The sequence below is a fragment of the Sipha flava genome, unplaced genomic scaffold (genome assembly GCF_003268045.1).
Source record: "Sipha flava isolate LNK unplaced genomic scaffold, YSA_version1 134_pilon_pilon, whole genome shotgun sequence".
Lineage (NCBI taxonomy): Eukaryota > Metazoa > Arthropoda > Insecta > Hemiptera > Aphididae > Sipha > Sipha flava.
The window spans coordinates 1,542,360-1,557,594 of record NW_020271760.1 but is presented as its reverse complement, the minus strand read 5'-3'; the positions used below and the strand labels follow the sequence as shown (position 1 = coordinate 1,557,594).

The window sequence follows — 15,235 nt, the reverse complement described above, 5'->3', positions numbered from 1 at the left end:
TTTTCCATTCAAAAGATTTTTTAAATTAAATACAATTTGTTAATTAATTAGTGTTTATATTTAAATTGTATACTAAAATCGTCCGTTTAGGTATATGTATTACCTTACGAATGTAAGGATGTCATTGTTTAATGAAAAGGGAGGACATTTTGGCTAATTGATTATTTAAAGATACTGTAATTTGGTGGTTGCTTAAAAATGTGCAGGATTTTTTCTACTGATAGTTTGAGAATAAAAATTTTCGAGTTTTGCTGTTTTTATTTACTGAACAACCTTTATAGTTTGTAGAATAACAGCCTTCAAACAAGGCATATTTTTTACATACATTGTTTTTGGTTCTTTTTTTGCATTGTTAAGATTCTTGGTCTTTACCACAGCATGGTGATTATAGTACCTTAGTGTTTAACCGTATGCTTAACAGGGAAGACATTGAGGAATAGCAAGAAGAATTTCAACTTTTATTTTAAAGTACAACAATGTAATATTAGCATAATACATTTAACTTGAAGACATCTGGTTTATTTAAATCTGATTCTAGGTTGATAAAAATCATTGGAAGATGCACCTTAGTTTGCCTATGTAGAAAGTTGTGAATATTTCTTGTTTAAAATAGGGTGACCATACGTCCCGTTTAAAACGGGATTGTCCCTTTTTTATCATTATGTCCCATTGTCCCGACAAACTTTGAACGGGACGCTTTTTGTCCCGTTTTTAGAATAGGGTCCCGTTTTAATCACGTTACTTCTATAAAAATTGTAAACCGAGAGCAAAAGAAAAACAAATAAGACATGTCATATAGTATATATGTATGTACTACGAACTCATGTGTGAGACTTCTAAAGAAATCGATATTAAATACGAATAGTTTACCAATGTACAGTACTATTTTTTTTTTTTTTATTTAACAGTACTATTTATAATCAACGATAATCGGCATAATATGTAGGTATATTAGGTATATTAATCGAAAAATCCAACATTGTTGTGAATCGTTAGTGTTATCACTTGTATTGTTTTTTTTAAATGCCTAAAAAGAAATATACGTTTACTGTGCCTTTGCAGATTAACTTATGCAGTAATAGAAATAATATTATCAATCACAAATATTATATGGACGAACGAAAAAAATAGTTTTCTTGTACCAATTGTCAAAGCAATAATAATTCTTAAAAATTATTTTAAATAATATTCCTGTAATAATTTTTATGATTTTTTGTTAATACAACCAAAACTATTAAATGCAATCAGTTCATCAAAAAAATATAATGTCAAAGAATGTAATGAAGAAAATTATGAACAATCGACTAAAATAATTCTAAATAATCAACTCAATAAAAATAAAGAATATTTTAAGTAATTTTTTTTCAATCTCACAGCAAAAATAGAATGCAAATCAATTTTTAATTAAAACATCAAACTCATTAAAAATTATTTTTATTGCATATAATATTGAAGTTAAAAAAAATGTTGTCTTTTTTTGAGAACATATTTGTCCCGTTTTTTTTCTTTCATAAATATGGTCACCCTAGTTTAAAACCTCAAGAACGAAATTTCATCCCTTAAGAACGATATATTTGTTGAGGAGTGCAGTAATTTATTACAATTATGTTAAGATTTATTTTGTTTTCTCTAATAGGAATAGAAGCCTATCTCATTTTCTTTTAGGAATTTGACAGTAGCCCTGTAACTGTCAGAATTAGTATAAATTTGCAATCATAGGTCTTAAGTTTTTAAAAGGAAACTAAATTTTTTGTTAGTCGTTTAATTTAAGCGGACAAATTATTGAAATTTATTTGATAACTTTTATATAAACAATATGGATATATTATATATAAATATCGATTGTGGATTTGTGGTTTTGTGAAGATATTCTTCGATGTTAATTATAATGTCTTTGTCAGAAAAGACCAAAACCGAAAACGATTTGCAGAGATAATGATTTTAGATTTTTTTTTCTAGTAGCGATTATATAATTTGGTTGATTCGACTTCTCATAATTTATTTTTGTTATCTAAAAAGTCCGATGGTTCATTGTCATCCGTTTAATATAATAATTATTTTTTGATAATTAACGTCGAAGCCGTTTTCTTTGGTGTTAACCGTTGTGTAGAGACACTGGAATACCACTAATAATATATGCCACCGGAAGCTGAAAAAACGGAATGAAATAAAAATATAAGTGTGGACTGTATGATGTTTCAGTTTCAACACGAACTGTGGGAGTATTTTTTTAAGTTGAAATTATGAACACGGACACAAAAAAACACTGGTAAAACAAATTATAAACTTCTTCACCGATCTGTATCTAAAATTGAAATAGCTGTAGGGTTATATTTTAATCGTATTATTTAGTGTATTTATAGTAATTAATACGATTTAAATATAAAATTTTATAGTTATTTTGAAATAATTAGTCGTATAGATTAAATAATTATATCTATAAAAAATACAAAATGGTTTAATAATTGTATATCGACAAATACAGAAGCTTGTGGATATTACGTAAAAATAAAATACTAATACTTGTAATTGCACTTAATGTGCTGGAAAATTTTGATTCTCAATAAATATAAAATAAATAAATCGTAGAATTAATAATTTTTATTTAACCTATTACGTCGAAAATTCCGAATTAAATCCGATTGAGCCACAAAAATATAAAATACATTATAAAATTACGTATCAACTATTCAAATATTTTAAATATTCAAATACGTATACCAAAGACACGAATTGTAAATATGATATTTAATTAATCCCTTAGTGAAAAAACCTATAAACGTTACTTCAAAAGAAAATAACTAAAAAAGCAAAATAAAATCCCGGTAATTTTATTTTACGTTTTTACTATTACATAATTTAAATCAAATATATAGTTAACATTGCTTTATTTAAGACTAATATAAATAAAAGCAAATACTTATTCTTTAAGAACTTAAATCATTTTAATAATTTATAGACAGCTGTATATGCTGAAATTAATTAAATAGATTTTTTTAATGTTTATTAGTTATAACACGATTTTTAACCTATTATAGGAATATATAAGCATTTATTTGAAAAGTACAAATAATCACATTTTACTTAAATCTTTAATGGTAAAGTATAGTAAATATGGTAAAGTTTGACTGATTTAAAATTGCATATGTAAAATAAATAGGTTTATTTAACTTGAATTAATGATCTTGGAAACATTTAATTTAATTTCAATAGTAAAATTCTTACAAAACCATTTCGTTCCGCATTCAATATATACGAGTATATATGACATAACTTTAGTTATATTTATTTATAAATATAAAATGTATTATATTTACTATCTGAAAGATAGTTAATTGTTGAAAATACTGCTTATTCATATGTCATAAAACATTTGGTAAATAGATTATGCAAATAATTTATTAAAGTTTCAGTTAATTGAATAATAAATACAAAAAGGATATAAAAATAGAATACTTAATTTTTAAATACATTGTTCAATGTTGATAGTATATACATTTGTGTAAAGAAATTTTATCAATATTTAAACATTTGGATGTAATAATTTTGTTTTAGAATGTGGTTCGTCTACTAGTTGTATACAGCAATGTAACATCAATGAAGATATTGTTGACGTAACTAAAGGTCCATGTCAATGTAATATATATAAAAATTCATCGACAACTATAGGTGAGTATTCTTGCTTTATATTCCTATACACATTTCAATAAATTAGTTAAAATTAGTTAATGATATTTTTATTTCTGAAATTTTAAATAATATTATTCAATAACTTGATATGAAAAAAAAAATAAATAAATTTAAAAATATGGCAAATGAAAAATGGAAAATTTTTGACAGTACATCTTAAGGAGCATTTATGATGTCGATAATGTGATGAACAATTGTCTGTGACTGTGTATTTTATGAGTTTTTTTTTTCTTGTCGATAAAAAACTGAAAACTGAAAAAGATAGTAATGATATCTAGTAATTTATAATTAAATATAATGACGAATATGAAACAAATGAAAAAGTTAAAGAACCTGAAAGCAATTTATCAAACAAAATTTAATCGATTAATCAAATAATTTATATTAAATATGTATTATTAATCAATCAATCAATTAATACAATTATGAAATCATAATGATAATAATAGTTTTTAATCAAAATATAAATGTACTTAATAAGTATATTTCTTATAAATAAAGTTATTATGTATATGAGCTTTAGTAATTTTTTATTTATTTTTATTTTTTAATTGGTTGATTGAAATAGTCGGATAATCGAGGCAGATAGACCACCACCCTTTATGTTCTTGTTATGTGGATTCTACGAGTACTGTGTATGATATGTAGCATCGTTATAACTAGTGTATCAGTCAACTAACTTTTTTTGTATTCGAAAGCGTTATTATACAATAAAATATGATTATAAGTTGAACAATTTTAACTTTTCACACCAAATGAATTATGATGTCCCAAGGATATATGAAATATCAGAATATCCTATAAAAACTTAGTTGGTTCATTCAAAATAAAATTATTGATTTTTAAATTCCTTTGGATGAATTATAATTTTAATGTATAATAATTTACGTGATTAACAACCAAAATATTTTACTAAAGAACAAGACTATTATATTTGATATTAAAAAAAAGCTGACCTCCTTGTCTACTCAATAGTTATAGTTTTGCTAATAAATAAAAGTAATTTAAAGTTTTTTTTTTTATTTCTTATTTTACTTGATAGTCCCAATATAAGTGAATATTTTGCTATAATCTCATAGTATGTATTTCAAATTTAAAAAATTAATTTTTTATTTAGATAGACAACACCTATAATATTTCGTAATTCGATATATTACGGATCTATTGCTATTCCTTAGTGTAATGAAAGTTCTAATAGGGTTTTTGCTAATGTTCATAGTATTGTTTGCAATATCGTGTCATCTAGAGAATGACATAAGTCAATACAACTATACTATGAAAAAAAAATTCAATAATAACGGTATGTCTAAAAAGTTTGTTCCCTTTTTCAGAAATGTGTCGCATTCATTGATGTTTGTGCTCTTATTATACTTTGAGTACCTCTATTACAAGTATTTTCCCTCGATGACGTATTTTTAAAAAACATTGAAAATATTTTTATTTTATCATATTCCGTTAATATAATAAAACTTACTTAAAACACGGTGCAAACATTGAATAGAAAAATTTCTAAGAAAAAATTCACATTTTCATTGAATTATTTTACACCATTCCGTTTCTTGACTTTTTCTATTCTTACATTTATTTGACAAATACTTAAGTTTGACTTTACCATTCACGTATGTTTCTTTTTTAACTGTAGTTTTTAAATTATAATGTATTGTTTTGTTACTTAAGAATTATAGTTTGATAAAATTGCCTTCAAATTATTCGTTAATTCGTTGTCTTTATGTGTAATTTTATCTAAATTTTAATTTTAAAATTAAAAATGTTCATATAATAACCAAAATATATGATTAGATAAATTTTGAACTCTCATTAAATATGTTCATGTTTGAAGTTTTTATAATATTTTATACATACATATATATATATATATTTATTAAAAAAAAAAAAAAATGATCAGCAGACATGTTATACATATTAAATAATGTAATAGTATTTTTTGTTCGTATAATTTGAACCCGAATAAACATTGCTTTTATATTGCTAATAAAATATAAATTATAAATATAAAAGGGGTTTCGGACTCTATACTATAACCTTAACATTCGTTTCTTCAATGAATCTTAAGTGTTCTTTCTTAGTATAACTTTAAATATTGCCTTACATCATACTATTTTTGAAGACCATTTCTTCGAACTAAAGTATATATTAAAGAAAATAAAGAGTACAGGTTTATTAAACATTAATATCTTCTATAAAAGAAAAGCAATTCATTTTAATAATTTATTTTTTTTGAAATTCTCTCTTAAAAATTGGTATAGTATCATTTTAACCAAATTATTATTATTTATTAACAATTTCTGTGCATTTAAAATATTTTTTAATAATTTATTTTTGTAATAAACTTGCTTGAAAATACTATTTACAATACCCAATTTCTACTATTGAAATACATTTTATGAAAGAAACAAAATGGTTTTTTTTATTTAATTTGTTATACCTGTATGAATTTTAATTATTCCAATCTAAGTATTAAAAACAGAATATGTATTTTATAAGAATATTTTACACAGTAAGAAAAAATAACTATTGTTTTTTTTTTCTTTTTTTTTTTAAATGTCCAAGCAATAAGACGGAGTTTTGTGTATGCAATTCCAGCCCATTCCTGCATTCGTGTTTCTATACAAGTATCATAACTGATTATTATACAAATCAATATTGAATAATAAATGTAAAAACTTAATAGAAAATAATTTCTCCATTAATTTGTATAAGAATATTATAGTAGTACTATATGCTCATAAAAATTTAAAAAACGCATTGCTCTAGAAATTACAATTTTTTAAAGTTAAATAATAAAATTTTATTATGTTCATATATTTTATTTAATCATTTTGAACTAACTATTTAGTACGAATGGAATGCAACAGAAAAATGAGTAAATAAAAATATAAGTTTAAAAAAATGAACAGTAACGAGTGATTAGTTCAACGTTCAATTTTATTCAATTCAATTTTTATCGTATATTTATACGTATAGTAGCCTCATTCTAGAATAAAACTGCAACCAATTTATTATTCAATATAGATCGATATGCCACCATAAAACTAATTTAAATTCCATACCGTTTGATCGCATCAATTATTTTTTCCTCCGGTGAGGAAATATAACCACGTTTCGTAACAGCTTTCATAAATATCAGCAATATAATATATAATATATATTTCAATGTTTGTTCTGTTTTGAACTCATAGATTATTCATAATTATGTTCTTCGACCGCGATTCCTTTTGATTAATGACCCAAACGTGAAGTAATTTGTACTCTTTCACATATCATTTTACATTTCGAATATTATTATTATTTTTATTATTATTATTATTATAGTAATATACCTATTGGTCGTATATTGTAGTTATTTTTTTTTTATTCCCTCCCCAATATTTTCATAAATTCATTACAGAACTCGAAGTTTTCGTCGTCGACAACGTCCATGAATGTGCGCGCATTGTTTTGGATTAATAATACACTTATTTGCGAGCGTGTGTATTTAGCCACCACCATTTTGGCGGTGGCGAGACACTGCGAGAGAAATTGTATAGAACTTTTAGTGGTTGATTAATTGCACCGTAATTATTTATAATTTTCGTAGATTTAGTCATTCATTTGTTTAGGACTTACGGTTAGAGTTCTACAACAGTCACAGAAGCAACACCAACAGCAGCAGCAGTAGTCGGGCAGTGTCGGCTTCGGCAACGTGGAAACAACGGCTGCTGCTGCTCCTATTGCAATGAAACCCTTTCCCCAAAAGATAAGGATTTTTCATGTTTGCAAATACATTACACAACTACAATTACGCGTTTGCGTGTGCAAAAAATACTCGCCACTTGGAAGTTTTTTGCCTTGATAGTTGTGCCTTAGATCTGCCATGTTTAACCTCCTGGACAATCGTCATAACGGTTCAGCTATCACGGAAACCACGATGATGCCTTTTCCTCATGAAATCGTCTTAAAGTAGGCCTTAACCCTTACTTCCTCCACCCAGATAGTTCAGTCTCTTTCTACTCTCTTGCACCTAGCGCATTAGAAACTTTATCTGCTATAGTAATTACGTCTTTTAGCGTGTGTCGAAAAGCGGTGAAAAATTAGTGCATTATATGATAGAAGAAACGTTTAAGTTTTCCTTTTAACACGTGTTCTGACCTTATTAATTTATGTTTCCGATATGTTATATATGTGATCAACAGTGTTGCAAAATATTTGAGTAAAAATATTTGAATAAACGTATTCAAATACTTATTTTTTATAAAATGTTGAAAAAAGTTCTTGAACGTAGTATTTTAAATACTTTCCCAGAATATATGTATTTAAAATCAAATATTATTTTCAAATCATTTTTTAAAAATTTTAATTCAATTCTATCATATTAAAACAATAAATTAGTTTACCAATTATATATTTATTTTATGTTAATAAGATTTATTAACCATTAATCTGCGCTGTATAAATAAAATCAATATTTATACGCAACATTTTGTAAACAATTTTCCGAATAGATCAATTTTAGACAATTCCATTTTGAATACCAGAATCTGAGAACTCTATATATAGTCACTATTATTATATACTATTATGACTATCTATAATATATTGACAATCAAGAAAAAACAAGTGAAACGTTAAATTTATTTAAAGAAGCTGCTGTTCATTTAAATTATATTTCAAAAATTTCTAATACACCTATAAATAATTAAAATGTTGATGAAGGGGAAAAATCTTTTTAAATATTCATAAAGTTTAATACACCCCAGTAGTGCATATATCGTGAGAGTTTTTAGTATAGGAAAAGCAGTTCTAACCAAAAAATGAAGTCGAATTACTGATGAATAATTTTACTTAAGTGTAATAAATAATTTATGAAAAACTATATTTTTAAACATATTTGTCAATAATATATATATTATGTTTATTATATTATTGTCTTATTATCTACAATACATCACGTAAATTATTAGTTTTATATTAAAAATATCCCTTACTAGCTTTATCCATTGAATACTTAATAATTGTATCTGAACACAGTGGTAAAAATAATTTAGATTATCTCTTTTTTATACTACAGAATACAGTTTTTGACTACTAGCTAGCAATTAATAACAGCCAACATATTTCATGAAATGATAAAGAAAGTAACTAATAAAAAAACACTAGTTTTTAGAATGTGTACAATTAGTTATTTTATATTTATGTTATGTTTTTTATCACATCATCAATATAACTGATATAAGACATTAATATGTTTTTAAAATTATTTTTCTATTTTTATGATTATAAGATAAACAATTTTAATTAGTAAAAAGTTTCTATGTATAATATTTGAAGTATCTATATTTGTACTTGAATAATTTTTTTGTCAAATATATAAATACGTATTTTTAATACTTTTGAAAACATGTATCTATATCTGTATTTCAATACTTTTAAAATATCTTTTAGAAACAAAAATGAAATAAGATTGGTTATCAAGTATGCTTGATATCAACAATTGTTCTTATTACATATTATCTGTATCCCTTCGTATGACAAAAATAAAAATAAACAACGAAGATTGTATAATAAAAGGAAATTAATAAAATTTAATCGTATAGGTATATATATATATTTACAATTTATCATCAATATTTTTGTTTCGTTGAATTAATACGTATCATAATTGCTATATCATGAAAAATTCTGTGTTGCAAACTCATAAAACCAAATCGCTGGACATTAACATTATACGTTATTACAAATGCCGTTTCAAAGGTATTCATATTGATTTGAAATGCTTACAGAATAAAGGGAATTGATTTCAAGGTTTAAAACGAAAATGTTCTAGTGCTCTTTATAAAGCTACTATACCAGTTATATCTGTATGAATCAAACTAAAACTGATGAGTTATACATATAGACGACCATATGTTGATAACGAAATAATTTAATCAGTGATATATATAATAAATGCGATTGTTTTTTTATCAATGGGATTTTTAACGCATTCATTCGCATTGTAAAACGTCAAATTATAGGTTTAATTCCAACCAAAATTGGAAGCACGCATTAGAGTTTAATAATAAAAAGAAAAAAACCGCTTGATTACATTATACACAGCGCACACAGAGTTTTGCCGTATACTTCCATCGCTATAATAGTATCTTTTAACGACGTTTCACTGTTCGAAACTAATAAACATAACTATATTCATTAAATGTTATGCAAAAACTTGGCTTATTTGTTCGGAAATATGAAAACCTTTCATTCCGTAGGTCTTGAAATTATCAGAATAGCATCGTAAATTATTTGAAACGAAATATAAAATTCCGCTCAATGTAACTATTTTAAACACTTGGTTTTGACGACGATTATTATTTATAGCCAATTAATTTAAACACATATGTATGTACATATTATCGTACTTTGATGAAGTATTTATAATGTCTAATTATTTCTATAATTGCTTGGTGGATTTACACGTAATGCTACGGATCGCGTAAACTACATAATTCCGTTGTTCAAATGATTGTGTTATTGTTCCCGTTACTAAACATTTATTCGTAATATAATAATAAAAAATTGAATTAAAATTAAAAATTAGAGAATGGGTAATACATGTAAATTAATATATGATTGTATAAACTATTTGTTTATGTATTTAGTTTACTTATGTTTATTAATATTGTTTTCGTGTAACATGACGTTTAAACTATACTTATTTAATATTTAATATTTATAAACCTTACATTTATACATTTTCACATTCAAAGCTATTTATTGTTTATATTTTTGAATATTCATAGCCGGTTGCACTATGAAAATCCCGACTTAACCTGAATCGAATTGTAAATATTTTTCTATCAGCTATTAATATATATTTGTTCGAGCCGAACATTTATGATCATGTTCACTCAATGAATAATTTTAAGTAATTTCCCAAATTTATTCAATTTAGTTATTGTTTCATCATATCAACAATGCATTTTTTCATAGTATTCGCGAATAGAAAAATATCAATACACTTATATTATATTATTTTTTTGCAAACCACAATTTCATCTAAGATACATTGTAATGTCTGTTTTTAATCACATCTCCGAGGAGCGGAGCTCTGGTCATTGTAGCATAGTTTACAAAAGATTTCTAAATCAAAACATTGTGATAGATTATTTGCTAACCATAAAGGAGTAAACATTTTACTGACCATCATGGGTGTGTCGTATTCATCGTGATTAAAATTTGATGGGCATAATTTTAATGAATGACCGTAACTTTTACGGAATGTGGATGTCCTCTATTGGTTTCTAATCATAGCTCTTTAAAATCGTAACACATAATATATCAAAAAGATTATTGATTTATATGTACAAATTGGCCCAATTTATAGTTGTACACAAAATAGTACAAAAAAAAAAAAAATTACATAAATATTATTTTACTCAACGATATCGATCTTTTTACGATCGGTACTTGTTATAAATGCTTTAACCACGCATACTGAATAATTAACGTCCGAGTTAGTTATTAGAATAATGATTTATTACATTCAAAAATAAATAACTACATTTCGCGGGCCCGTGTAGAGCCATTTCCATCATCAGTATTAGAATAGGCGGATATTGGGGAGAGACTTTGGTTACTTTAGCCTCTAGATAATTTTTAAGCCCATCCCCAAAAGGTTCATGTCCCTTCAAAATATGTGTTAGTTTTATATAGAATTTCCATTATTGCCAAACCATAATTTATTTTTATTAATCATTCTATCAAAAATGTACGTTTTTTTCATAAATTCTCAACAATGATAACTAATTTTAACATAGAATGGACCATACAATAATAAATATATAAATAAATAAATAAATAAGAGTCTGGAAAATTATTATATTTATAAAAATACGACCAGTTTCCAATTAAAAATTAATCTTCAAGTATATACAAAGTAGTGATGGGAATTATTAGAATATTTGAATATTTGAACATTCTAATATCAGTATTCGATGCTACAATACAATACGTAACAAAAAGGTTTAATAATAATACTATATGGCTTATGGTGCATAAAAGCCTGTGAGAAGTGGATTCGAAGCCAGCGATATTTACTATTTTACAGGGCAATTAAAATACAAAAACAAAAATTGTGCATAATACTCGAATATCATAGTTAAATTATTATTAATACAATATAAACTATAAATCATTATAGCGAGCATCACTTAGAACGAGATACTGCTTACAACAAGCAAATCATGGTTCATATGATTGTATGTTAAAATATACGTCTACATTGAGTATGGTTATTACGAGTTATCGGCTGTAACGAGTAAAATAAAGCTAACTACCAACAGGTACCAGCAAGATAAGAACTATTTTTGTATTAATCATTGATATGCATTATCTTAAGTTGTGTAGATATGGATTACTTATTAATAATAAATAGTATAAAAAGCTTATCATGGAAAAACGGATAAAACAAATTAGGTAGCATCGAATACTGATATTCGATTAAATCGATTATTCGAATATAAATTACATTACTAATACTAAGTCAATGAAATCGTGATTTTTGCTGCAAGATGAATTAGAACATGGCTTCAAGCCACACTGATACAGGAAAAATGTATAGATATCTCCATTTTATATATAGAAAAAAATGCATCAACATTTATCAATACAGACAAAATTGTAAATTTATTTGCAGAAAAAAATAGACATAACATCAAAATTACATATCTATAAATACTTGTATATAACTATATATTAAAATAAAATATACAGTAATGATCAATTATATACGTATTTATTTATATTACACTATTATCAATACATATTCGACATCAATCGCAGTTAAGCATACGATAAGTAGTTGGTTGAAGTATAAAACTTGAATATTGAGTAATTAAGGTTAAGATAAAAATATCAAGCTCCCCCGCAGATATGACCAAATATCCATTTATGAGTATTTTTATGACTTGAGAACCGAGTAGTATGCAATACTCTTAACAGTATCGCCGTGAAGATAGAGACTTAAACACCTCACAAGCAACATAGCGTATGTTTCACTTTCGAAGTTCAAGAAACGGTGTAGCTATTACAATTATTATTTGTTTGCATTAACAATGCTTTTTGGACTGGTGGTGTGGGGTGTACAAACAAAAAAATATTTTAAAAGGGTCTCACACGAACTAATATATACAATTATATGGATGGTACAAATTATTAAATACAACAAAATGTGTTTGGATACATAAGTACAAAAAGACAATCGACGTAAAAAAAAAAGTTTATAGCTTTAGAATTATTTAAATGTTGATCGAAGAGAAATTATAGTTTCAGGTTAATTAAATAATATCGTATACCCAGGTACCTAGGGATATCGGAAAACATGTTGTTCCCTATGAAACAGTCACTAAAATTGATGAAATTAATTGCAAAAACTTTTACAAAAATCTATACACATTAAAAACTGCAATGTTTGGTATAAATGATTCTAACCCAAAATCTACGATTTATCTAAATCTCGAAGATCCTTTACGTTCAGCGATAAATAATCTTTGGCTAATGGTGAAATTAAGACTAATATAATATATTTAAACTTACTAACGGATGACAAATATCAATTTCGATGTGTATCACAAGAGCAAAAAGGATCGTAGATATCAACTTAAAACGAAAAAATAAAAGGTTAAGATTATAAATCATGAATTAAACAAAAAATCAATCCCTAATATTTTATCTCTGTATATGATCTATAGTTAATCTCTGTATTAATCACGAGTTCTCCTAACTAGAACATCCTGTTTCGAATGTTCAAATTAAAAAAAAAAATAAAAAATATAATCCCAATTTTTAGTGTATTATTCGGTTAGACCACTGTTCTTCGTAAATTTAAAATATCAATAGTAAACAAAATAATTAACAATTTATTTTATCCAATATCGTTTATAATTTTTATTTAATCATTTCTATGACTGGTTATAGTAGAAGAAATAAAACGTCAATCAAAAAAAATCTAATCCTTTTTTGAAATTTTATTACCGATGGAACAATCGTTATTAATTGTACCAATATATTTAGCAAAATTTTAATTAAAAAAAAAAAAAAAGAATTGTAAGGTTGATTTCCATCAACTATAACATAATTATGCTCGTTCTATATTTTTACCTGCAAAATTCGTTACACGATTGCGCTTTACAAAATATAGATGTTTTTGTTTTAACAATTTTCCAACACAATATAAAAAAATATTTATACAAAGTATAATAAATACTTATTTTAATAAACATTTTTTTTTAATAAACATATTTTCCAAATTTCTATAAAATAATGACTAAAGACTAAAATAGATACTAAAAATATTAAATGTAACATTGAAAATGTTGGGATATTTGTTAAAAGAGTAACGCTAACATTTCATGAAATAATCGTATTGCGGTTTTTCTTACGTAAAAAGGTAAAATTGACACAATTCTGTTGCAGAAGTTTTTATTGTATCACGATTTTTTTTTTTTTTTAATGCAATAATATATCCAATATATTCAAAAATCTGTGATGTGGAACCTATCAAATCGACACCAGACAAACTGATTACGTGAGCTTTTATACTGCAATACGCGTGTTGGAATATTCACAGAAGGACCACCATTTGTTGATTTTTGGTTTTTGATGTGTCAAAGAATATAACCTTCACAAAAATGGCTTGAACCAATAAACGAGCTATTAAAACCCAGGCAATTCATGAATAACAGTGTATTCTGTACATTTTTGTGCGAATTGGTCCAATGTAATCGGAGACAAACAAGAAACAAACGTGCTGAATTAGGGCCATTATTGAACAACTGACTGTGTGAAGGACTAAATTTATGTCCATTCAGTTATTGTGGTTAACGAAAAACAAAAATTATTGTCTGACAATGGTGGTATTGGATAACTGCAAAATTTTTTCATTTTATAATTCAACAATTGCGTGGCGGCCACGTATATGCCAATAAATGTATAAGCTTTAAATGATACAGTTTAAAATTAAATATTTAATGTAAATATAACCATTGTCTCCACATCAATGATCTTACTACCCAAATAATCTGATTCATTTATTGCATTTTATTGAAGCTGAAAACGCTTCTAATTTCGGACGTTTATTGAAAACATTCTGTTACACCCTAAGACATTTTATTTATAAATGTTCAAATCTATTAAGAATAAAAATAAATTGTCAAATTGTGATCGATAAATCATGTGGAATCGAATCTGGAATTATTATCCGCTCAATATAATAATATCGTAGATAATAAATTCAAAAAAACAAATGTATGAATATATTCGTTATAAAATATTATACGAAGAGCTTCAGCTCAGCTCATGCTTAAGAGGTTCGATAAAAAACCATATGCTAAAAGTAAAATAGAAAAGTTATCATATGGATACTGTATCAATGTTTACTTAATTTATTAATTTTATATCAAACATAAAGTAAAAATCACAATATTTTGTTGAGAACGATACTTATCATTATAATATTATTATTAAATACATAAATAATTTAATACAAAAAAAAACAAATATTTTC

The 15,235-nt window shown here is 25.2% G+C and overlaps 1 protein-coding gene across 1 annotated transcript in view; it reads left to right on the top strand.

The window, feature by feature from the left end:
• The window catches only part of LOC112679303, a 264,484-nt gene that overhangs the window by 138,251 nt on the left and 110,998 nt on the right, over positions 1 to 15,235 (top strand). Inside the window, exon 7 of the mRNA XM_025549052.1 lies at positions 3,556 to 3,669. Within this exon, the coding sequence (XP_025404837.1) occupies positions 3,556 to 3,669 (114 nt within the window). The remainder of the gene's footprint in view (positions 1 to 3,555; positions 3,670 to 15,235) is intronic.